The sequence below is a fragment of the Protobothrops mucrosquamatus genome, unplaced genomic scaffold (genome assembly GCF_001527695.2).
Source record: "Protobothrops mucrosquamatus isolate PMUCROS unplaced genomic scaffold, P.Mucros_1.0 scaffold1, whole genome shotgun sequence".
NCBI classification, from domain to species: Eukaryota; Metazoa; Chordata; class Lepidosauria; order Squamata; family Viperidae; genus Protobothrops; species Protobothrops mucrosquamatus.
In genome coordinates this window covers 3,388,037-3,413,988 of record NW_015386388.1, presented here as the reverse complement: position 1 = coordinate 3,413,988, position 25,952 = coordinate 3,388,037, and the positions used below count along the sequence as shown (strand labels likewise).

The window sequence follows — 25,952 nt, the reverse complement described above, 5'->3', positions numbered from 1 at the left end:
TTTGATCATCATGTATATAGTGTTGCAATATCTGCATCATTCTATTAGCCAAAATTTTTGCAAAAATTTTATAATCCACATTCAATAAAGAAATAGGTCTGTAATCTTTAAGTTCCAAAATTTCTTTATCATCCTTCGGTATCAAAGATATAAAAGCTCTTGTCCAAGATTGTGGTATTTGTTCTCCCAACATAATTCTATTAAATAAAATTTTTAAAGGTTGTAACATTACAGCTGACAATGACTTATAATAAATTGCTGTCAGACCATCTGTGCCAGGGGCTTTACCAGCTTTCAATTGTTTAATTGCATTTAAAATTTCATCTGTGGTAATCTCTTCATTCATAAGCTTCTGTTGATCCAATGTAAGTTTATATATAGATGAGGATTGTAAGTATTTATCAATATCTTCACTCTTTATAGTCTCTGAGGAATATAAATGCGAGTAAAATTCAGTAAATGCCTTTTTAATCAGTTCTTGTTGGTAAATCTCACGATCCTTGACCAAAATTTTAGATATAAGTCTAGCTTTTTGTCTCTTGCGTATTTGGTAGGCCAATCATCTCCCCGGTTTATTTGCATTAGCAAATGTATTATGTTTAATATACTTCAAGTTGGTGGCCACCTGGTCAGCAATTAAGAAGTTAAATTGATCTTTAAGCATTTTAATAGAGGTTTTTAAGTTGGTATCTGTTGGTCGTTGCAGTAGTAATTTTTCTTTAATCCCAATTTCTTTTTCCAAGTTTAATCTAATCTGTAGTTGCTTACGTTTGTGTGCATTATTCATAGCAATTAATATTCCCCTCAGATAAGCTTTACTGGCATCCCAAACAATATTTATAGGGGTTTCTTTATTCAGATTAATTTGAAAAAACTCTTCCATACATTCCTTCAAAGCTTTAACTTTATCCTCATGATTAAACAGATTTTCATTTATTCTCCAAGATTTCCTTTTTCTTTGTTGACCAATCTCTATCCACACCATACTATGATCAGTCAAAGTTCTGGGGAAGATTTTAGTTTTATTACAGTCAGTAAGCAAGTCAGTCGATGTCAAAACAAAATCAATCCTTGAAAAAGACTCATGTCTATGAGAAAAAAAGGTAAAATCACGTTCATTCATATGTTGTGATGTTATTATACTAACTCTTGACCTTGTTGTAAAGTTACAGATAAAAATTTCTTCTCCTTATAGCCTAATTTTTATCTATACTTAATCCAAAAATCATCTTTTCAATCCTAGTTCATCAAAAAGTCTGCTAGAAGTTACCAAATATCCATGTTCAAATATCCAACTTTACAAGCGTTTATGTGGCATCGCAGGATTTGATCTTTCATTACACTTTGATATTTAAAAGAAGTTTTCAGAGCTTTCATCAGCCCATTTTGCAAACTGCATGAAGTAGCATCATTAGAGGATTTCTTCTTGGAGATGTTCTATATCCAGATTCTTTTCTTCCTACATAGAGGCATCATGCAGAATTTCTTGTTCTCACCATCCCTTCATCAAGCCTCAGTTTCTAATATGGGCTTAGTTCCATTTCAGTTGTTTCCCAGGAGTATATTGATTATATACATGTTTCTCAAGTCTTATATCAAAAATAACCAATTCCAAATCTCTCCAATCTACTGATCCATTCAAAACTCTCTTAAATCAAAATATTTTTTCTGCTTTTGGCCAGTTGTATGTTGTTTTAAATTTTTGAGACTTTATCAAATCAAATAAAACCTTTATTATGATCAAAGTCCAGCATAAAAAGCACAGAGAATTAAAAAGCATAATACATATAATAAAAATATAAAAATATATATGCAAAGCCAAAAGATACAAAAACTAAAAATCTAAAAATGAGTAAAAGCAATCAGTAGGCATAAAAAGTATGGTAAACTAAACCTATCATAAAATACTCTATAATAGAGAGGTAGGTGGTTTAAAACTGATTTTAGGTAAAGGTCATCTTCTGACATTTTAATATTGGCAATATTATATGTTGTAGCAGAATTAGTATGTAAAAGCAACAGGGAAGTATACATTTGTCCTCACCAGGTGTCAAATTAAGCCTGCCATTTGAAGCTCTCTAATATCCGATAAAATAGTTACATTGAACATTTCCCAAAGTGATTAGAGAGTGAGTTTGACTGGGTTTGTGCCCATGAAAGTCTCCATGATTGTTGAGAACAGAGATGTCACCTCCCTCAGCTTAGAATCAAGCCCAGCTATTGTAGAGCCCTTGTAATTGTAATGTTAGAATCCTTGTTCCTGATATATAGGTAGTCTTTGACTTACAACCACAATTGTGACTGGAATTTTGATCATAAGTCATTGCAGTTGTAAGTTGAGGCACCTATGTGACCGGATCCATTGTTTTTACTGCTTTTAAGACAATCACTAAGTGAATTGTAGCTATAAATCTGAATCCTAGGGTCATTAAGAGAATCTCACAGTAAATAATCAAATCAAAGTGGCAAAAAATGTTGCAAATCGCATCACGTGACTGAGACTCTGCAATCAGTCGTAAATGCAAGTTGGTTGCCAAATGCCAAAAATGCAGGGATATGCTGGGGGTAAAATGCAACATTTTATGACAGCCAAAAGTCCTTTACAGGCCATACACTGCTCTTTCCAAGATCTTATTAACTTCAAACAGTCATTAAATGAATGATGGTAAGTTGACAATTACCTGTAAAAACTAAGGCTTTTCAGATATTGCTGAACTACATCCCCAACATCTCTCTTCATTAGCGATGCTGACTAGGGCTATTATGAGTTATAGTTTAGTAACAACTAGTAATAACTAGTTTTAATTACCATTATACATTAGATCAATTTCCACTTATCTCTGTCCTGCAAGATAAGTCAGTATTATGTTCACATATTTGCAGAAGGAGTGTTTGGGCAAGCAGTGGTCTTTGAATCAGAGACTTGTGTGCCACAACTCTTAACTATCATACATTTCTTTTTGTCTTATACTTTTACTGGCTTTCTATTCCTTCTCTTCACGCATTGCAAAAGAAGGAAGTATCAAAACATAGTGTGTGAATCATCCTTAATTTGCCTGCTTGACATGGAATTTTTGAGTTTTTACTACAAGTACATACTTGAATGGGAGGATGAGGCCCAGAATGCCTGCTTTGGTTTGCATTTTGTTAACAGTAACTGCAGTTTGGTCTTGGGGGTCATCCTCTTCCAGGATTACATCAGTCTTTTTCCACTGGATGACACTCAGCCATCGAAACTCATGCGCCTGCTCAGCTCCAACGAGGAAGACACCAGTGTTCTGTCTAGCCCCAGTAAGTGGAATCATGGTGAGGAACCTTTTCTGGAATTTGCCTTGTTCAGCTTGCTTGTTGTCTCTCCCCCACACATCCCAATGCTTAGAGAGAACACCACAGTGTGTTTTCCAGATCCTTGCACATCCTGGATGTTGAAATCTGCCATTTCTGGTTCAGCGATACAAATCTCAAAAGTGGTTAATACTTCTTTGATGCACAGTCTGCATAGTTTTGAAAAAGGTACTGATGGAGTATTTATTAAAGAAATTACATTAATATCCCACTGTTTGCAATAATTACTGGGCTAGGCATAGTAGCTTTGGTTTGCTTCTCAATTCAATCAACATTTGCTTATTTTTAGATTTAAATTCCATCTTTCTGTCAGTAATGCAATAGTGCTCCCCCTCCCCCTTTTCCCCATAGCAACCCTGTGAGGGGTTGGAGAGAGAAAGACTGAGACTGACTGATTGATTGACTGAAAGTTACCCAGTGAGTTTTTGTGGCTGAGGAATTGAGTCTCCCTGGGATCAGTCAATTGCCTTAGCCATCTTACTATACTAATTACTTAGGCCTGTTCAATCTATCTGGATATCCAGATCATCGTGGTTTGAGAGGTTCTGGGACATAGGAAGATTAATCTCTGGAGGAGACGCTAGGCCTTGGTTGGATTACAATGAAGCTATCTCCATCATCCTATTTAACAAAACAGAAACATTTTATGGCACAAACTGCTAGCTTGTTATTGAGTATTGATGGGGATTAGATAGCCAACTATGTAATATAGATAGTCCTCAGTTAATATTGTTAATTGCTAACCAATGCAGCTTTAGAATGACATAATGTAATTGTACCAAGTTAACACAGCAGTTCTGGCAATTCTAGGTGTGTGATGTCATGAGATTGCCATTTTTGACCTCCTATCAGCTTCCTTACTGAGTTTGCTTGTTGGAAGCCAGCAGTGACAGTTGTAGAACACTGCAACAGCCACAAGTTCAAAAAATAGGTGTGTTTCCTATTTCAGTGCCATTATAACTTTGAATGATTGTTAAACAAATGATCATTAACTGAGGACTACCTGTACTTGCATTACCTCAATAAATAAAATATATTTTGGAGGATTACTCAAATCAACCTTTATTATCAGAGTACAACATGTGTACAATGATTGCACACACACCCCGACAACTCACAGTGACAACAAACACACAGTCTTATTGCACTATGTGAACTTATTGCACAACGCACCAGCCCCGCAGTCTATCATACATGGAGTTATTTCCCATTCAAAAGTCTGACTGCCCATGGGTAGAAACTGTTCTTCAGCCTGTTGGTGCGGCTGGCTATGCTTCTATATCTCCTACCCAATGGTAGGAGGGTAAAGAAGTGCCGACCAGGATGTGAGTCGTCCCTCAGGATTTTCCTCACTCTTCTAAGGCAGCGGGCCCTGGCGATGTCATCTAGTGGTATCAGGGGACAGCCCACGATGTTTTGTGCTGTGCTCACCACTCTTTGTAATGTCTTTGTAATGTCTCACCTTGGTCCTTCCATGCTTTGTTAGTGAAAGGTAACAATTTGAAATAAATTATTTTAAAAAATAGAAATAAATAATAAACAGCCTTTTCCCTACTGTTGCTCCCTAATTGTGTTCTGATCATTGCTGCATGACGTATTCAACTCTTGACTGTATCAAAATCCATTACAATTGTACTTGTTAGAGTTGACATGTTAGAATTAAGGTATAAACATATTGTTCATTGGACTGCCAAATGAAAGCAAGAAGGGCTGCCTTCCTCTACTACCTCAGTTATGAAAAGAGAATCAGGAAAAGAGATCAAATGAAAAATTGCTGTGACAGCAAGACATTTATAGCATTAGTCAGAACTTCATGGAGATGAAGAATATGATTGTTCATCACCTTGGACTCTTGCCCAATTTTTGTTGTTGTCATAGTAATTGCGATTTCCTCTTATTTCATTATGCTTTCTTGTGATTTCACTTTTTCCTCTGTAACTTTGCAATTTGGGAGTTTTTAATGTGCTGATTCTTCTTTTCATTGAAGTGGTTTAAGATTCCTCTTTCTTTTCTGCTGTGATAGATAGTCACACTAATTTAATATGAGAAAACAAAAGACAACAGCTCTATTTTTTTTTTACTCTATAACCAAGAGTAAATGGGGAAAGGGGGGGTGTCAGTCATGACAGCATTGGAATTAGAAAGGAAAGTAACTAGTTAGGTCTATTCTCTGAAGCTGATCTACCAAGAAAATGGCCTAAATGGAAATGGTTCACCTTAGCTTAATTTGTGAACCACTTCAAAATTAGATGTTAGAGAAGGAGACAGACAGGAGTAGCAGAAAAGCCAGTTGTAGCCTTGTCTAGACTCACTCTGATAACATACAGCAGCCATAACAATGATCATGATAATATTTTGCATTTATATTGGTCTTTCCCAAGCTAGTGCTCTCTAAAACTTCTGGGCTACAATTCTCATAATTCATAATCACCTGTTAGTCTTGGGAATTGTAATCTGGCATATCTAGAGGACAATCATTTGGCAAAGACTGATTCATATAATACTTTTAAGTGTTTAAACTTTTTCACATATCAGCTTCTCTGTAATTCTCCTGATAATCCCTAAAGATTTATCAGTGTTATTATCTCCATTGTTATGAAGCCTGCTGTGCAAGCTTCTCTGATGGTGGAGTTTACTTCTGAAGGTTCCAGCAGAGCTCTATGAAATATTTTAATACTGCTGTTAAAACTGAGTGGAATAATACCATCAGGCATTCAGAATGACAGTCTACTTAATTAAATTGATTTGTTCAGTAGTGATAAAACAGAAATCCAGCATCAACCTATTTTGACCATTGAAGCCTCTGTGATTGATTGCAACAAAAGGGGAAGTGTCAGGAAGTTCTGTTTAGGCAAATCTCTGACTGATAGGCGCATGTAGACTTTAGAAGGAATGTAGTAGGTGCTGTCACAAAATGGTTGGAGGTTGTAAAAACCGACTCATTAGAAGACAAATTTATGAAAGGGGTTCTTGCCAGATACTATTCCATCTAGTATGCTCTTGACCACCGTAAGTGACTCGTATCTTTTTCGTGAGCATATTTATAAGCAAAACACTAGGTTGCAGCCATGTCATTTTTTAAAGTGCTTATAAGCCTTAATGAGGCTTAGATATTTTATTTATAAAAATTGTGCTTGATGCTAACACATACACATTATTACAATTAAAAGCATTTAACAAAGTTCTGGCTGGCAGAGTGCTGACAGGCCTGTAGAAACATATGGGCGTTACACTGAGTAACCATGATCTGATAGAAAAGTCTTTCTTGTTTAGTCTGTGTCTTCATAGGTGAGTTGCTAGTTATGGAAATGAGATTGTTTCTCTTTTTTTTCAGCAGACCGCACAATGAGCACTTCGCTTTCTGCCTCGCAACTCCACACAGTCAGCATGCGTGATCCCCTCAACAGAGTTCTTGGTAAGCTCTTCAGCTTTTACTAAGTATTGGGAATAAAATTCCCCCAAGGAAACCAAAAGATTACTTTGGCCAGCAGCCCATATTATGCAGGAGCTTGCCAAACAAAGAGATAGCTAGGATCTTTGTTAGAGAGATCTCAAATATTTCATTTCAGTCCAAGACCAGAAAAGTGTAAAGAAAGCATTACATGCACAATAGCAAAATCTGTGTGATATCTAAATACCAAAAAAGTTATAATCAATTGCATAAAGCAGTTTGAAAGGTGCCATTTCAACCTAGAATTAAACAAAGAAATAGTTTCTAGAACAATAACCTAGATATTCCATGGCAAAGTGCAGCAAAGAATTTTGTGGTATCTTCTTCCTAATTATTGAGGTGAAAATCAATACTGTACAGTTTTCCAAATCACATGGCAAGCTGTGCTGGTCAACAGAATTTTTTGGTCAAGGACAAGGGTTTCCTATACTGTAAGCTAAGTCCTTCAAGTAAGCTTTAGGGTGTTAACAAAAATTATCCACTTACCCTAACCATTCAGTTTTACAGTCCTCCATTCATCCTTGTTATAGGCATGCAAAACTGTAGAACTAGTACTGCTTTCTTCTTATAAAGACAATGAAATTAAAATCAAACTATTATCAAGCCTCTTTGAGTTTGAAATGCATGCATTTTGTTCATATGTTTGTTTGAATTCTGAAAGCAATGAGGAAAGCTGATATCTCAAATGTTCAATGATTGATTTACACAGAGTTAGATCATACATTTGAATAGTGAAAGAAAAATATTTTGTAGTATTAAATATCGCAAGATATTTAAAAATCAGCAATGCAAACCAATACTTATTTGGAGAGGACAAAACTAAAACCGAGTAAAGAAGTGAGGATATTGTCAATGCAATTATGAAACTTTTAATTCAATGAAATGTTTAGTTTTAGATTCACCAGAATGGCATTTTTAGAAATTCAAGTATACAGTATGTAGAATGAATAATAGCTACACTTTTGCTTTTACCAATTAAAAAAAAAAGTCTCATTGTCCAGTCCACCATCCTCCAAACTAACAAAAATAGGGGATGATTGTTTTACCACAATAGATTTGTGGTAAATGGATGGATTTTATTAACATCTTCTCTTTGGAAGCTATTACTTCTGAAAAGTATGTAAAAGCTTGTCTCCGAATTGAAAAAAATCCTAGTACCTAACATTTTGTGTTGGTGTCTAAGAACTTTAACATAGGGCTCGTGCCAAAAAAAGAATAAATAAAAGAAACTCTTCAGTGTAATGAATGTCAAGTAACTGCTTGTAAACAGAATTTTTAAGAAGTACATTTCACTGACCTATATATGAGTCAGTGTGCACAAGCTTATACTATGTGAGCTAGAATTGTGATCCAAGAAAGCTGTTTTAAATCTAAATTCTGCACCGAATTCATTGTTGTGGCCTTACACCAGTTGTAATATTTTGAAACCAATATGGGACTACAGAACAGCTAGTGGAAACTCCTAGCCCCCTTAGCTGATTTCAGAAAAGCTAAGCAGAACTAGAAATACATAAGGAGGCATTGGCAAACCTCTTCTGTATATTGCCAAGAAGAAAATGTGAGTATTTGTAGTTACAAAAAAAATCTAGTTTGGGTCAAGAAAAGTAGAACATTTGTCCTGACTTTGGTGCCTCATAGGATTATCTGCTGCTGTGTATAACATCCAAGGACAATTACTATTTATTTTACCATATGCATTCTACTCCCCAGCCAACCTCTTCTTGCTGATCTCCTCCATCTTGGGAGCCAAGACAGCTGGAACACATACTCAGTTTGTGCAGTGGTTCATGGAGGAATGTGTGGATTGCTTGGAACAGGGAAGCCGTGGCAGCATCCTACAGTTTATGCCTTTCACTATGGTAAGCCAATTCCATTTTTTTAATTAGGCAAGATACCCATTTTTCTTCAAACTTTCTTTTTGAATGTGGCTTCTTACTGGTGCCCTCTGTAGCATGATCTTTGTAAACAGCCTCCCATTAGATTTTTTTTCAATAATCACCATTCAGATTCTCTACTAATGCCATCCAGACCCCAATCTGCCGGTGAAGATGGAGTGTTTTTCAAGCAGTTACTTCCTACACTTGCCTAATAGCTTTTTTTTGTTTTTGAATTCTAGCTTAAAGAATCACTTTCAAAGTGCTTCTTCCTGGATTTCATCGTTATTGGGGACATAGGCTGCTAAAGCAGCAGCCAGCTCTGATTTTCAAATTTCCAGTATTTTGCAACTTGTAAGGATGTCTCCTTTGTATTCTGTTTGATTTTTCTGACACTAGAGGGAGTTAGTTGGCAAAAAAATTGATAGTATTGAAAGCAATTAGAAGAGGGTGCCAAACTCAATTTCATTGAGGGCCACATTGGCATTGTAGTTGCCCTCGGGGGGACGGGGGGGCTGGGCTGGGCGTGGCCTACTGGATGCACGTGGCCAGCTCGACATCACTCACGTCAAGGGTGCCTGTGCGGGCCTGGATCCTAGGGTCTCTGGCGGAGGAGGGTGGGACCAGGGCGAGTGCTGGGGCATGGTCCACTGGAGGAGCGTCACCGTCCCTCTCAGGCTGTGCAGGGGGGCCCTGGATGGTGGCATGGGCTTCCCAGAGCCCTGGTCAAGCACCCAGTCCTCGAGTTCAGGGACCCCGCAGCCCAGCCTTGCCTAGCCCCACTTCCCCAAGGGGGTGCCCTTACTGCCTCCTTGAGGCTGCTGCTGCTGTGCTCGCTTTCCTTGGCCAGGTTGTTCATAGTGGGTGCACGAGGGCAAAGTACGTGGGTCAGAGGGAGGCCCACTCCCTCTCCATGCAAGGAGACCCAACTTTGTAACCAAAGCATCCTCAGCAATAGGATGAGAGACTACCAAGGGATGTCGAAATGGTAGCAGGTCTGCTAGTGGCCAAGTGCTAAGGCAGAACTTCCCTAAGACACTCCCTCCCTCTCATTCCAATCTCCTTCCTTCCTTCCTCCCTCCCTCCCTCCCTCCCTTCCTTCCTTCCTTCCTTCCTCCTTCCTTCCTTCCTTCCTTCCCTCCCTCCCTCCCTCCCTCCCTCTGTGCTCACGAAGGGACAAGGAGACGGGGAGAGGTTGGCAGCGCTTCTCTCAAAGAATAACAGAGTTGGAAGAGACCTTTGAGATCTTTTAGTCCAACTCAGCTTTGTAATCAAAGCACCCTTAACAATAGGATGGGAGACCACCAGAGGATGTCGAAAGGGCAGCAGGGCTGCTGGTGGCCAAGTGCTAAGGCAGGACTTCTCTCAGATCCTCCCTCCCTTTCATTCCAATCTTCCTCCTGGTTAGGTCAGTGGGGATAGGCCCCGGGCAGGATCCATCTATTTAGCGCGCTGGAAGGCAGTTGCTCCCAGTGCCAATTTTGTTTGCATTTGCTTTGAGCTCGCAAGCCAGAGTGTAGCTAAATAAACCAGATTTCCTTTGAATCCAACGTCCTATTTTCTGTTGGGCTCAAGTCTGTGGTTGGGACCTCTGACACTTTCCTTCCTTCCTTCCTTCCTTCCTTCCTTCCTTCCTTCCTTCCTTCCTTCCTTCCTTCCTTCCTTCCTTCCTTCCTTCCTTCCTTCCTTCCTTCCTTCCTTCCTTCCTCTCTCCCTCCCTCCCTCCCTCCCTCTCTCTTTTTCATTCCCATTTCCTTCTTTCCTTCCTGTTTCCCTCTTTCCTTCCCTCCTTCCCTCTCTCTGTGCCCAGGAAGGGACGAGGGGAGGGGGAGAGATTGGCAGCGCTTCTCTCAAAGAATAACAGAGTTGGAAGAGACCTTTGAGGTCTTTTAGTCCAACCTCCTGCTCAAGCAGGGGACCTATACCATTCCAGACAATGGAATATCCAATCTCTTCTTAAAAGCCTCCAGTGATAGAGCACCCACAACTTCTAAAGGCAAGCCTTTTCACTGGTTAGTTGTTTTCACAACTCCTTACTTCTAGGCTGGTTTTCTTCTTGATTAATTTCCATCTATTATTGCCTTTTGATGCTTTGGAAAATAGGTTGACTCCTTCTTCTCTGTGGCAGCCTGTCAAATATTGGAATACTGCTATCAGTATCAGGACCCCTAGTCCTTTTCACTAGGCTAGACATACCCAATTCCCACAAACATTTGTCATATGTTTTAGCCTCCACCCCCTAATCATCTTTATTTACCATCCATTAAGACCAGATGGTCCCCCTGGTTTGGTTTATAGAACAGTGGCTACGAGCAGAGCCTTCTTAGAGACAGCACCCCAATTATAGAACTTTCTCCCAAATAAAATATGAACAGTGCATCCCGCAACTCCAAACACACTGTTCAGCCAGGCATATGTAGAACAACAACACATTTTATGATCAAACAGCACTAAGTAAATTACTATTAATATTTTTCTTTCTTAAAATACACACTTTTAATATTATTTTAAGCAGCACTGGTGATGCTTTTCAATAGTTGTCTTTGAGAGTTTTCTTGTAAACCAGCCTGGATTTCTCTGAAACATTTAATTTCAAATTAGACGTTGATTTAATAAATTAGGCAGAAGAAACAAATGTTTAAATACATCCAATGGTGGGATTCAAATAATTTAACAACTGGTTCTCGGCAGGGGGGCAGGCAGGGGGGCACTGCCACGAGGCAGGTGGGGGAGGAGGAAGCTGCCCTATGTACCCCGCTGAAGGGCCCACACAGCCAGGCTTATCACACCCCGACACCTGTCGCACCTCGCCTGTTCAGTAGTGATTTTTCCCACTTTCTCCTTCTTCCTCCTCCTTTGAACAGCCCTTTGCTCCTGTTGCTGCTTTTTCAGCCCCACAGTTTTGTCCGGAGCCTGTGCAGAGGGTCTTTGGAAACGAAGCCCTGCAGCAATTGGGTGGAATGGGAACCATTCACTTTGCTTTTGAACCGGCTCCGAAATGGGCTGGAAGGAGCGGCTCAAGGACTCCAATCTGGCAAGGGGATTGGAGACACGTGAATGTGCACCAGTCTGGTGTCTTTAAAAAACGGGTTTTTTCCCCCGCTGCCAGATTTTTGCTGCCATACTATTTAACTTTCTTTAAAGATTACTTGATGCAGAATGCGGATCCTTCCTGTTCTGCATCAAGTAATCTTTAAAGAAAGTTAAACAGTATGGCAGCGAAAATCCAGCAGAGGGGGAAAAATTCCAGTCTCATGTATGAGGAATCTACACAGCCCGCCTTCCCCCGTGCCTCTGCCTCTGCCTGTACACTCGGCCTGCTAAACTTCATTTCTAGCCAGGTGATTGATTTAGCGAAGGCACGGGGGACCATGCCGCCAAAAACAGTGGAGTTTGTGTGCGCACCTGCCTTGCCCGCATCAGCCATGCTCTTTCCAGTGCGCTGAGCTGATCCAAAGTAGACGGCCAGACACCGAAGTGCTGCCGAAAACAGAATCTCTGTCTGCGCCTGCTATGTGCTCACCTGTCATGCCGCGAGGCTTGTCGTGCCAATTGTGCCAGTTCTGCCACTCATGCCTGCAGGCCTCGTGGCTTGTAGCACGCTGTAGAGAGCATGGCTGACATGGACACAGATTCCACTATTTTCAGTGGCGCTTTGGTGCCTGGCCCAGCAAAGTGGAGCCGAGCATGGTGAGGTGAGGCCTGGCAAAGCAGAGCCGGACGAGGAGAGGCCCAGTAAAGCAGGGCATGGCTGGGGGTGACGGGGCAAGGCTGGGAGGGGCGGGATGGGATGAGGCAAATGAGCTGCAGTTGCAGCTGCGCACCACCAACCCCCGAGCGCTCACTGTTTCCTGTGCGTGCACTGGGAGGGCGCCCAGCCAGGTTGGGATGGGCCAGGGCTGGGGGAGCGGGGGCCGGTCCCTTGCCATTTCTGGGCCCTTTGCGGGCTGGCCCTGGCCCATGGGCCTTGTGTTTGACATGTCTGATATAAACTATTAGTATTGCCATATCTGGGACTAAAATCCACAGAGCATCTGACTTAACAATGGGTCATTTTGTATTGAGAATGATGGTGTCCTCCTTACTGTAGTTATATCCTAATTTAGAATCTTATCAAGATATTATAAGGTGTAAACTTTTGGTCACAAGGCATGGCTCAAATAATAGTCACAGAACATAGGAAGAAGTCTGTCCCTAATTTGAATGGGACTTTCTGATAAGTATATTGTTTGGTAATGTCTGAATTAGATTTGTGTGTGTGTGTGTGTGTGTGTGTGTGTGTGTGGGTATACAGGCATTTTGACAAATGGGCAAGGAAGAGTACTTTTGTTCACATTTTATGCAATAATTTTGTTTGTGGCATAATTTTCTAGACATTTCTCTTCCTTGTGTTTTTGAAGGGGTACATAGATGGTTAAAATGCAAAAAATATTTTTTAGTTGGGTGGTCTGTAATAATCAAGTATTTTGTTAAGAAATACTGTTTCTCAGGGGCCATAGTAACTGCATTTTGGGAAGTTACAGAACCACCATGTTTGAAGAGGTGACCCAGTTCACAGATTAAAGCTAGAAGTTCTGAGAACATATTTTGGTCTCTGCCTGGGATCCACCAGAGACTGAGAAAGTTTTGTTAGGATCCAGATTCACTTTTTCCTAGCAGTGTTAATTTAGCACAGTTGAGTCTGCTCTTTCCTCATATCTTGTACTAACTCTGGTTCTCATTGCTAGGTCCTATACTGCCCATTGTATTGCAGATTTTATCTTGAATATTTTCATCTGCAAGGAGAACTTTGAAACTTTCTTGATATGTTCCTTTAGTGTGAGATTGCATTGGGAAGAGAAAGACAGCCCTTCGCCTTCATTTCAGTCTTCTTGCTTCCTAAGATAGGTGGTTAATATGTTGTGAGTAGTATAGGTAGTCCTTGACTTACAACAGTTTGTTTAGTAAGTTCGAAATTAATATCATTTTTATTAGGCTTTATAGTCATTAGAAAAATTATATATAAGCAAATCACTGCATATATATATAGCAGTAACAACTGCTATATATATAATATATATGCTTATATTATATATATATAGCAGTTGTTACTGTTAAGCAAATCCAGGTTTCCCCCCCTTGAGTTTGCTTGTCAGAACCCAGCTGGGAAGGTTGCAAACAGTGATTACATGACCTCAGGACACTGCAGCCGTCATAAATACATGCCAGTTGCCAAGCACACAAGATAACATCATGTGACTATGGGGATGCTGCAACACTTGTAAGTGCAAGGACCAATTAAAAGTGACTTTAGCATCCTTGCAACTTTGAATGGTTGTAAGTTAAGGACTACCAGTAATGAGTTGTAACTTCATTTTTTGGGGGGAAGGGTGCCTATCCTATGTCTAGAAAGTGGGGGTTATGGAAACCCATAACAGCCCTTACTTTATTGGCTTTGATCCTTTGTTGAGCTTTACCTTAGATTTAATCTTGGATGAACATTTGCAGCTTCACCTCAAACTGGACAGGAGGAGTCACTCAAAATATAATGGTTGCCGTTAGACAGTAAACACAACCAGGCTATCTAATGGCTTCCTCTGATTTTTTTTCTTTGTCAGTAAGCCTCTGAAATGTACTCTCCTCCTTCCTTGTTGCTATATTGGATGTGGGAGGAACAGCCCTCTGACACTGAAACGGTCCTCCTGCAACAAAAAGAAGAATTAGGGGCGACATCATAGCTGTCTTTTGTTACATAAGGGGCTACCACAGAGAGGAGGGGATCGACTTATTCTCCAAAGCATCTGAGGGCAGCACAAGAACTAATGGGTGGAAGCTTGTTAAAGAGAGAGCCAATCTGGAACTAAGAAACTTCCCAACAGTGAGGACAATTAGCTTGCCTTCCGGAGTTGTGGGTGCTCCATCACTGGAGGCTTTCAAGAAAAGATTGGATAACCATTTGTCCAGGATGATACAAGTTTCCTGGTGTAGGGAGAATCCCCACCCACCCCCCTTTTAATATAAGAAAGCCCCTATATTAGCAAAGTAATGCCCCCCACCCTGGAAAAGGCTCCCCTGAAGTAAAACCACTCAAGCGGCCAGCCCTGTGAATGGATATTTAGTTTCACAAACTGTTCCATTCATAAAATGCTTTCAGCTATAGCCTCCACAGATGACTGGAATTGATCAGATTAAAAAGCAGAGAGACAAAAGACATCTAAAATCTGCATTCTTCCACCCGACCTCAAAGACAAGCCATGACCTCCCAGCCACAAGAGAAACCAAGCCACTACAATTAGAATAACCAAAGACACACACTTGAAACTATTGCCCAACAAGCTCAGAAATTTAAATCATAAAGCCTCAAAATCATATAAAAACCCATCTACTCTCCAGACCACTTTGTTAGCCTCCCCAGAAACATGCTGCTGTCACTGTTGCTTCTGACTACCAAATAAATGGAGACCTCTTCCTGCAGCCTGCTTCCAATTTATTTTTTCTAGCGTCTTGGAACCGGATCAGATTTTACTTTCAACATTGCCATGGGCAGGGGGTTGGATCAGAAGATCTCTAAGGTCTCTTCCAGTTCTGTGATTCTGTGTTTCTATATTTCTAGGTCTAGATCTGGATTTTCACAACATGCTGGCCTTAATATTAATGGGGATGTGTTTGTTTTTGGTGACAGCATATTACATGTATCCGACTTGTTTGTTTAATTTATAGTGCAGTATGTATGTGAACGCAAATCGTGAGTTAATTAAGTTAACCCAATGGCTTGAAGAAGACCAGCCTGTATCTGAATGCGCCAGAATGTCTTCTGAGAGACTGAAATGCAGAAAAGGCATATATACCAGATGAGGAAGTCCTTACATTTGAACAAATGAGTTGATACTCTTTGATTCCCATCAAAGTTTCCAAACTGCTTGCTTTCCTCAATTACTAGGGGGGGGGGGGATTTGCCTTTCATTTCTTGCTTCTGCTTTGTTCTGGTTGCCATCTTGACTTTTTTGATTCCCCCCCCCGCCCCTCCTGGGACAACTCAAGTTCATTGAAGCTTGATTTGGCAAATATAATGAGGGAAGCCTCTTAAGGACTCTGAGCAATGTTTTTTTTTAAAGTTCTATCCTCGTCCTTAACTCACCTTTCAAAAAGCAAATTATCTCCATTGAAAATCTTGCTATTTCTCCTACTGCCTGGATTATAATTACTACTTGGGCCAAAAATCAAGGATGTAGAACATATCGGTCACATCACATACCTAGCAAGACCCATGGTTTATGAAGGAGCTTAGTGAGTCAGACTAGCCAATATTTCCTTCTCTTTAGAAAACCACAGGGAAGCAAATTAGGTTTATTGAGGCATGTAAGCCAAACTGTCTTGCACCCATATTTGAGAATTCAATCTTGCAGAAGGTCTATTCTCCTTTTTAACTGGCTATTTGATAGATAAAACTGTGTTTAGAAAACTTTGGGGATACAAAAGACTTGATGTGCTGATTTGTGATTCTGTCTAAGCACACTGAATTTTTTTTATTCTCGAGGATGTTTTACTTGCTTTAATGGCTGTTGGCTTCAATGGGTTTTAATTTATTGCCCTAAACAGATTTGAGTTCTTTATCTTCAAAGGAAAAGCAGATAATAAATGAATGAGTGCCAAAATTTAAGGTGAACACAACACAGATATACAGACACAAACATTTTTCTTAAATTGAGGTAAAAATAATGTCAGGAACTTAAGGTTTCATAGATAAAACACCTTTAACAAATCTTCATTTCTTCTCTCTTGCACTCTTGGGATTAAAATCCCTTTGTCCTCCCTTCACTTTTTTCTCAATAAATATGCACTCCTGAAAAGTAGTGCTTCACTAGTTATCTCCTTATTAACCTAGATTGTGTTTACCCAACCCAGTCAAAATCTAGTTAGTTGTATATCACTTAGCATGTTACGTGAACCCAACCTGTGTGGTTTGTAAGTTATAGTTTATGATTTTGTGACTTGAGCCAATTGTAATTTATTCAACAAACCATGACTTAAAAACTTTAAAAAGTGTAAAAACAGCTATGCTATATAAACAAGGTCAATGTGTCATCTTCAAGAGACAAAGGCTGAAGTCCCCCCCCCCCCCGCCTCATGTGTCTTGCATGGGAACTATTTCCTATTTCAGATCTTTTATTTCCATGCACAAAAATGGAAAGATTTGGAATTACCCACAATGGAGGAATGGTTGTTGAAGGTCATGGAAGTTGAAGAATTGTCCTCTTCCTGTCAGCTCTAGAAATCCAGAGATAAAAAGTAGGAATTTGTTAAATTTATATTGCAAGGTAGTACATATAGCACTTCCTCCTTTAAATTTCCTCAGAATAAAAGCCCTGTGAAATAGGTTGGACTGGGAGGAAAGGACTGGTCTAAAGTCTCCCAGAGAACCTCCATAGCTGACGGTGGGCATTTAAACCTGGAAATCCCCTACTCCTAATTTAACATCTTAATTATAGCAACAAGCTCCTTCTGTTTGTTGGCCTACTCTATGTATACACATGAAAACCAAGGTTTTCATAAAGGATCCTCTGGGGCTTTACATTCTTCGTAAGTAAAGTATAAATGGTTAATGCAATGTTTCTCAACCTTGGTGATTTTAAGATGGGTGGACTTCAACTCCCAGAATTCCCCAGCTGGTTGAAGTCCACCCATTTTAAAGTTGCCAAGGCTGAGAAACATCAAGTTAAGGTATAAATGGGATGTCCCTGATTTGGATTCTATTTTATCCCTTTGAAGATGGATCGCATTTGTTTCCTCTCCAGTCACCTGGTTCTTTGCTGCTTCTCTGGGATTCCTTGAAGTTAATACAGAAAGAACCATCCACTAATTCTTTAAGTATTCTAGGATGTCGTTCAACTAATTCAGGAGATTTAAACCCATTTAAAGTACAAATAAAGTACTCCTTGACTAGACTTCTATCAATCTCAAGCTTTAATCCTGCTACTTCAGCAGGCTTTTCTCAATTTTCATGGTGCCACAAAAACATTTTTGGGTTGCCTGAGCCAAAATGAGAACACACTTTGCCTCTTTTTTTGGGGGGGGGATATTTGTTAGTATTTTAACATCTTTATTAGGCAATTGCATATCTTCCCCTCCTCTTTATTCTGAATATATAGAATAATAGAAAGAAGACCTTTCTATTGTTGTAAACACCCTTTACTAATTTATTAACATGTATTTATTAAATTTTTCTGCTGCCATCTCTGTACTTCCAATTACCTCTCTCTATTCTTCCTTGGTGGTTTGTCTGTTTCTATGGGTCCTTTTTATGCTTCAGTTTTTCATTGAGGATTTTGCATAGCTCCATTGGGTTCGTCTAAGGTCCTCCATTTATTCATCCCCCCCCACCATTGGATTTGTTCTTAGTTGTGCTTTGGTATTTCCTTTTTAAGATATTCCTACCCATCTTGAGATTCTTTTCTGATAGTGAGAGCACTTTGTGAATGAATGGAGAATATCTAAGGAACTAAAAGGGGTGATGGTAAGCAATCTTATCAGTTTGATTTACTGCGAAATTTTTGATTGACCACGCCTTCCTTAACTATGACATATATTCTCTTAATTCTTAAGTGTGTCCAGGGACACTAAAGTATATGAATCTGAGAGCTCCCCTGTTTAGACAGAGAGATAGATAGAAAGAACTATATTTCAGTCATTGACCAATAAAAGTACAATCGATAAAATGAACAACGCAAAAACTATCCCCTAACAAAAACCACAGATAGTCTTCAACTTACAACAGTTCATTTAGTGACCGTTCGAAGTTACAACGGCACTGAAAAAGTGACTTATGACCATTTTTCACATTTATGACCACTGCAGCATCTCCGTGATCATGTGATTTATATTTGGATGCTCAACAACTGGTTCATTTTTATGACAGTGGAGCATCCCAGGGTCATGTGATCCCCTTTTGGAGGATAAGCAGAGTCAATGGGAAAACCAAATTCACTTAACAGTCATGATACTAACTTAATAATTGCAGTGATTCACTTAACAACCGTGGCAAGAAAGGTTGTAAAATGGAATAAACTTCACTTAGCAAATATCTCACTTAGCAACAAAAATTTTGGGCTCAATTGTGGTCATAAGTTGAGAACTACTTGTACAGTATTAGCAACTATTTTTGGAAGAAGCTTACACATAATATAACAACACTTTCCTACGAGAAATCAATCAATCTTGATTATTTAGCAGGGAGTGCAAATAAAAACTGCCAGAGTGTCCCAGAAGTTTAAAATAAAAGAGGGGTAATCAGCTGCTGGTGAATGTCCCTCTAGAACTGGCAGTACAGAAGAATATGGGTTGTGGTTTCTATGGTATCCATATCACAGGGGCAGTATCTGGGTTTCCCTATATTTCCCTTGCAGGATAGCTGTGGGGAGAACCCTAAACTGGGCTGAAGATAAAGCTCTACTAAATTTGCAATATGATATAAATGAGGTTGGTTTAGATCAGGGATGTCAAACTCAATTTCATTGAGGGCTGCACCAGCATTGTGGTTGCCCTCGGGGAGCCAGGTAGGTGTGGCTGGGATGGGCATGGCCTACTGGGTAGGTGTGGCTGAGTAGGCGTGGCCAACTCGACATCACTCACATCGGGCATTGTGCAGGCCTGGGCAGGACTGGGATGGATCCTAGGGTCTCCAGTGGAGGAGGGTGGGACCAGGTGAGCGCCGGGACATGATCCACTGGAGGAGCCTCACCGTCCCTCTCAGGCCATGCAGGGGGACCCCTGGATGGTGGCACGGGCTTCCCAGAGCCCTGGGCAATGGAGGTTAAGTACCTAGCCCTCGAGTTCAGGGACCCTGCAACCCAGCCTAGCCTAGCCTAGCTCCATTTCCCCAAAGGGGCGCCCAGCTGCATTTACCTCCTCTCGAGGCTGCTACTGCTATGCTCGCTCTCCTTGGCCAGGTTGCTCATGGTGAGTGCAGGAGGGCAAAGTGTGTGGGTCAGAGGGAGGCCCACAAGGAGACCCAGCTTTGTAACCAAAGCATCCTCAGCAATAGGATGGGAAACCATCAGGGGATGGCGAAAGGGCAGCAGGGCTGCTGGTGGCCAAGTGGTAAGGCAGGACTTCCCTCAGACCTTCCCTCCCTCTCATTCCAATCTCCTTCCTTCCTTCCTCCCTCCCTCCCTCCCTTCCTCCCTCCCCTCCTTCCTTCCCTCCCTTTCTCTTTTTCATTCCCATCTCCTTCCTTCTTTCCTGTTTCCCTTCCCTCCTTCCCTCTCTCTGTGCCCAGGAAGGGACGAGGGGAGGGGGAGAGGTTGGCAGCGCTTCTCTCAAAGAATAACAGAGTTGGAAGAGACCTTTGAGGTCTTTTAGTCCAACCTCCTGCTCAAGCAGGGGACCTATACCATTCCAGAAAATGGAATATTCAATCTCTTCTTAAAAGCCTCCAGTGATAGAGCACCCACAACTTCTAAAGACAAGCCTTTTCACTGGTTAGTTGTTTTCACAAGTCCTTAGTTCTAGGCTGGTTTTCTTCTTGATTTATTTCCATCTATTATTCCCTTCTGATGCTTTGGAAAATAGGTTGACCCTCCTTTAAACAGCCCTTCACTCCCATTGTTGCTCCAGAGCCTATGCAGAGGGTCTTTGGAAACGAAGCCCTGCAACGATCAGGTGGGATGGGAACCATTCCCTTTGCTTTTGGACCGGCTCTGAAATGGGCTGGAAGGAGCGGGCCAAGGACTCCAATCTGGCTTTGCAGCAAGCAAGGGGATTGGAGACACGTGAATGCGCACCAGTCTGGTGTCTTTAAAAAACGGGTTTTTTCCCCCGCTGCCAGATTTCCGCTGCCATACTGTTTAACTTTCTTTAAAGATTACCTGTTGCAGAATGCAGATCCTTCCTGTTCTGCATCAAGTAAACTTTAAAGAAAGTTAAACTGTATGGCAGCGAAAATCCAGCAGAGGGGGAAAAATCCTGGTCTCACGTATGGGGAATCTGCTCAGCCTGCCTCCACCCATGCCTCTGCCTGCACATTCGGCCTGTTAAACCTCATTTCTAGCCAGGTGATTGATTTAGCAAAGGCACGGGCGGCACAGGCGGCACGCCACCCAAAAATAGCAGAGTCTGTGCCTGCCTTGTGCCTGCCTTGCCCACATCAGCCATCCTTTCAACGTTGCACTGCAACTGAACCAAGGCGGCTGGCCAGACACCAAAGTGTTGCTGAAAACAGGAGAATCTGTGTCTGTGCCTGCTACGTGCTCACCCGTCATGCCGTGAGGCTCATCATGCCAATTGTGCCAGTTCCACCGCTCATGGCTGCAGGCCTTGAGGCTCGTTGCACCGATCACACTGGTGCCACTGCTTGCTGCAGGAGGCCGTGAGATTCAACACGCGATCAGTGCAACAAACCTCGCAGCCTCCTGCAGCTCGTTGCAACGAGCCTCAAGGTGACAAACCCCGCCTTGGTTCAGCTGCAGTGAAATGTTCAGAGGATGGCTGATGCGGGCAAGGCAGGAACACACAGAGACTCTGCTGTTTTTTGATGGCATAGCGCCTTCGCTAAATCGATCACCTGGCTAGAAATGAGGCCTGCAATCATGAGTGGTAGAGCCGGCTCAATCGGCACGATGAGCCTCACGGCATGACGGGTGAGCTCGTAGCAGGCACAAACACAGACTGCTGTTTTCGGCAGTGCTTCAGTGTCTGGTCGGCCGCCTCGGATCAGCTGTAGTGCGCCGTGCAGTCCATGGCTGACCCTGGCAAGGCAGGCACGCACACAGACTCCGCTGCTTTCAACGGCACTTTGGTGCCTGGCCCGGCAAAGAAGAGCCGGATGAGGAGAGGCCCAGTAAAGCAGGTCATGGCCGGGCTTGACATGGTGAGGCTGGGAGGGGTGGGGCGGGATGGGGTGAGGCAAATGAGCTGCAGCTGCTGCTGCACACACCACCAGCCCCCGAGCTTGCCGTTTCCTGTGCGTGTGCCCTGAGGGCACCCAGCTGGGTTGGGGTGGGCTGGGGCTGAGGCAGTGGGAGCGGGTCCCTTGCCATTTCATGGAACAGCTCCAGGGGCCAAATCTGGGCCCTTCGCGGCCAGCCCCGGCCTATGGGCCTTGTGTTTGACATGTCTGAATTAGAATGTTTAAGTGGGGATCAGTTGTGTTTTTCCTGAAACTAGGCTCATTGCACAGAGTAAGTATTATTTTCGGTGTAAAAATGCAGTGGATTGCAGCATAAAATCCATGATCTTTAGATGTAAGAAAATGAAATTGATTAATTTTGTAGATGCTTGAAAATGCAAGAAAATAAAAGAATAGCATCTTTTATCTATATAAATGTTTAGATTTCATTGAATAGTGGTGCTTAGAAATTGAACAATACACATAGACAGCCTAAATTAACACTGTGGAATTTGATGCAACAATCAGGCTATTAAGTAAAATTACTAAAATTTAATTTATTTTTAGTTATGTGGAACTAACAAAGTAAAAAAAATATATTCTAAACAATGGGATTATACTATTACAGTTGGAGTGTCGATACCAAACTATATTTTTTTATCTTTCAACTCAGAAAATATAAAAAGAGATCTTTTGTTATTACTAAAAGTTGTATAGGAATATTATAAGTATTTATAAGTATTTGTTGAATCTAAACATTTTTTAAAAGAAGCTCAAACCAAATCCAGTATCTCCATATTTGTATAAAATCTATTAAGGGAGCAGTACAATCAGTTCTTTGTTTTGAGGAAAAATGCTTCATAGACAGAGCCAAATCCCAGTTTTATCCCATGGGAGATTATGTTCTTCTATGCAAACTAATATCTGAGATTATTTTGCACCCCAGCATACTCTTGCCCTATAAGGTATAAACAGTATGCTCATACACACTGAGAATGCAAATATAACTTCCTCCCCCCTCCCAAAAAGAAATTATTGACTGCCGGGACAAGGAGATTTACTAGATAGATGCTCTCATAGTCTTCATGATTAGAAATAGGTTTCACTAGTAAAACTAACTCACATAGTCTCTTACTCATGTTTATAATTTCTACCTTCCGCTTTACCAGCCATAAAACTCTGAATAATATGACGTATGGGGAATATAAAACTCAGACTAATCAGAAAGCAAGAAAAAGGAAGGAACGCAGATCAGGAAATTCATACCATTGTCTTTTTTTTTTTTTTTTAATCACATATAAGAGCTTATTTTAATTATTACTACTTATATTTCTATCATACTGGTCCAAGATAATATTTACAAATGCATGGAAATGCATTAATCAGTACACATACATACATTTCCAGAGCATGACATATGAATTCAACATAAGTACTTTAGTTTTTACAGATTAATTCTTTAGACCAGGGGTCCTCAACCTTGGCAACTTTAAGACTTGTGGACCTCAATTCCCAGAATTCCTCAGCCAGCAAAGCAAAGCTGGCTGAGGAATTCTGGGAGTTGAAGTCCACAAGTCTTAAAGTTGCCAAGGTTGAGGACCCCTGCTTTAGACAGATATGGGCTACTCGGAGGAGGCTTTTTGCTACTGTAAGCTTTTGGTGATGAATTGATTTCATTGTTATTCCTGACCAGGTCTCTGAACTGGTGAAAGCATCAAATATGTCCAGCCCTAAAATCGTACTGGCCATCACAGACCTCAGCTTACCTCTGGGACGTCGAGTGGCCGCCCAAGCCATTTCTGCCTTATGAGAAAATTCTTTTCGAAGCTGTTCCACAGAAGCAGGAGCTGCACCTCTAAAAGATACTGATGAAGCACATAACCAAATTAGCTTCCAGTGCAATCCAGAACTCTCCAACAGGAACTTGCCAGGATTGCTATTCCAAATACTGAACTTTTTTTTTACTTTCAAAAAGCTATATCCACAGTGCCAATAACACCTCTCTTTAAGTTGTTCATTGATATTTGCAGAGTAAAATAAAAATTCTTTTGATTTGCCTTATTTTATAAGTAACATTTTTCTCCTATTTATTTTCAATGCCCAAAAGGAGCTGCATTCTTGGCCAACATGATTGCAATCAGATATTGTTAATACAATTTTTTTGTCAATAAATTACCATTGGTTTTAAAAAAAACCAATTGCATATTTAAAAATATTGAATATATCTTTATCAAAAGTTATTTTTTAAAAATTGCTAATATGTTTGTTTTCAAGACAGACTTGAATTTAGTAGGCTATCATTCTTTTCTGTTTGCCAGCTTTCATATTTTATGGCTTTTGCAAGTCTGAATTGTTTTATAATGTTAAAGAATAACCTTTTTCTGTTTTCTCCTAAATATAGATAGCTCTCGACTTGCAACAGTTCATTCAGTGTCTGTTCGAAGTTACAACAGAAGTGTAAAAAGTGACTTATGACTGCTTTTTTACAGATGACTGTTTTAGCATCCCCATTGTCACATGATTCAAATTCAGATGCTTGGCAACTGGTTCTTATGGTTGCAGTGTCCTGGAGTCATTTGATCACCTTTTGCAACCTTCTGACAAGCAAACTTAATGAGGAAGCCAATAGATTCACTTAACAACTGTGTGACAGACCTAACAGCTGCAGTGATTCACTTAACAACTGTGGCAAGAAAGATCATAAAGAGGCAAAACCCACTCAATAACTGTCTCATTTATTACCTGTTCTCCAAAAATAAGACTACGTCTTTTTTTTTTCCCCTCCAAAAGAGGCATCAGGTCTTTTCCGCTCACCTCTGGCACTGACAGCCCCACCCAGCTAGCCCACTTTTTCTGCGGCCAAAGAGCAGGTTCATTCTGCAGCTGAGAATGGAGCTCTGACCTGTATTTCGCAGTCAGGCCTTTCCGGAAGGCCTCTGCAGCCGAGAACCAAGCTATGAATCCATAGCTCGGTTCTTGGCTGCAGTGGCCTTTGGAAAAGCCTGTCTGCAAAATGCAGGCATGGGGATGCCGCAGAAGAAGTGGGCTGGCAAGGAGAGGCCTGGCTGCCAGGTAAGTGGGTGCGGGGCACGTGGGGCAGTTCTACACCCCCACCCCAGCTTGATTTTTAGGTGTGCCTCACCTGAAAACTAGGGCTTATTTTTGGGGTAGGGCTTATATTAGGCTCACCTGCAAAATCAAGCTAGGGCTTATTTTCGGGGTAAGCCTTAATTTTGGGGAAACACAGTAATAGAAATGTTGGCTTAGTCATAAGTCGAGGACTACTGTAGAATTATGTTTAAAACATAAAGCTGCTGAATATGCTTATTTTGGATCACAAATACAGAGTTTGGTGAATTGATGAATCAATATATTGGCTTTAGAATTGATTCTGATATATATATACTGCTATCTATCTATCTATCTATCTATCTATCTATCTATCTATCTATATATATATATATATATATATATATATATATATATATATATATATATATATATATATATTGAAGACTTGAACAAAGCACACAACTACATGCCCTCTCATAAGATTTATCAAACAGAATATTTCATTCAAAATAAAAGCATGTATGCAAATAGCACAACTCCCAGTGTTGTCTGGAGGAGCGGGGAGGAGAGAATTGCTGGAGGTAGAAATAGCATCGTGCTCAGTGTTTTGAGCAGCGAAGGCAGCATTTCGGGCTGCAGGGGCAGAATGGAGGGGCAGCCATTACACTGGGAAGTTTCCCTCCATTGCTGACCATCTTCAGAAGAAAAGGAGGTGTGACTGGAAGATGAAACATGGCAAAGGCGAAGGCCTAACATCTAGGCTAAAAGGTAGACCTTACAGAGTGTCTCTTTCATCTATTTTGTTTGCAAATGCTCGCTCCTTAGAACAAAAAATGGATTACTTGAAGCTGGATTTAGCAACAAACCGGGAGGTGAGAAACTGCTGTATCATCATTGCTTCAAATCCAAAGCAAGAAAAGGCCTGCTCAATTTTCCTGCAGTGAGTTGGCTGCAGCAAGCTGTCCTGCAGCAAGTCGGCAGCAGCAAGTCGTCCTAGAACCAGGTCTATGCGCTTTTGTGTAACAGAAGAGGTTATGATTCAATATGAACAGCCCTGCATATTTAGCAACCTGCCCTATTTTATGTGACAGAATTCTTAAGATAATATGTTGAACAGGCACTTCTTATTGGCTCAACTTTACAAGACAACTGCTTTTTTCAGATGCTATATCTTACTAGTAAATAATTTAATAAGTATTTTTTTAAGTACTGTACTCCTCCCTGCCAAAGAAATAAAAAAGTATACATGAGGAGTATTGTTTTGCTCATGAGTGTCAAATTTAAAATCAGCTAGTACCTTCAGAAATTCTGAAATTTCCAAATTGTATTAGAAATTTGAGATTTTTCT

The 25,952-nt window shown here is 40.8% G+C and overlaps 1 protein-coding gene across 1 annotated transcript in view; it reads left to right on the top strand.

The window, feature by feature from the left end:
• Positions 1 to 23,685, top strand: part of MED24 (mediator complex subunit 24) — an 83,558-nt gene extending 59,873 nt beyond the window's left edge. The window contains exons 23-26 of the mRNA XM_015832267.1: positions 3,192 to 3,291; positions 6,680 to 6,760; positions 8,507 to 8,655; positions 23,226 to 23,685. Of these exons, the coding sequence (XP_015687753.1) occupies positions 3,192 to 3,291; positions 6,680 to 6,760; positions 8,507 to 8,655; positions 23,226 to 23,342 (447 nt within the window). The 3' untranslated portion in view covers positions 23,343 to 23,685. The remainder of the gene's footprint in view (positions 1 to 3,191; positions 3,292 to 6,679; positions 6,761 to 8,506; positions 8,656 to 23,225) is intronic.
• The last annotated feature ends 2,267 nt before the right edge of the window (positions 23,686 to 25,952 follow it).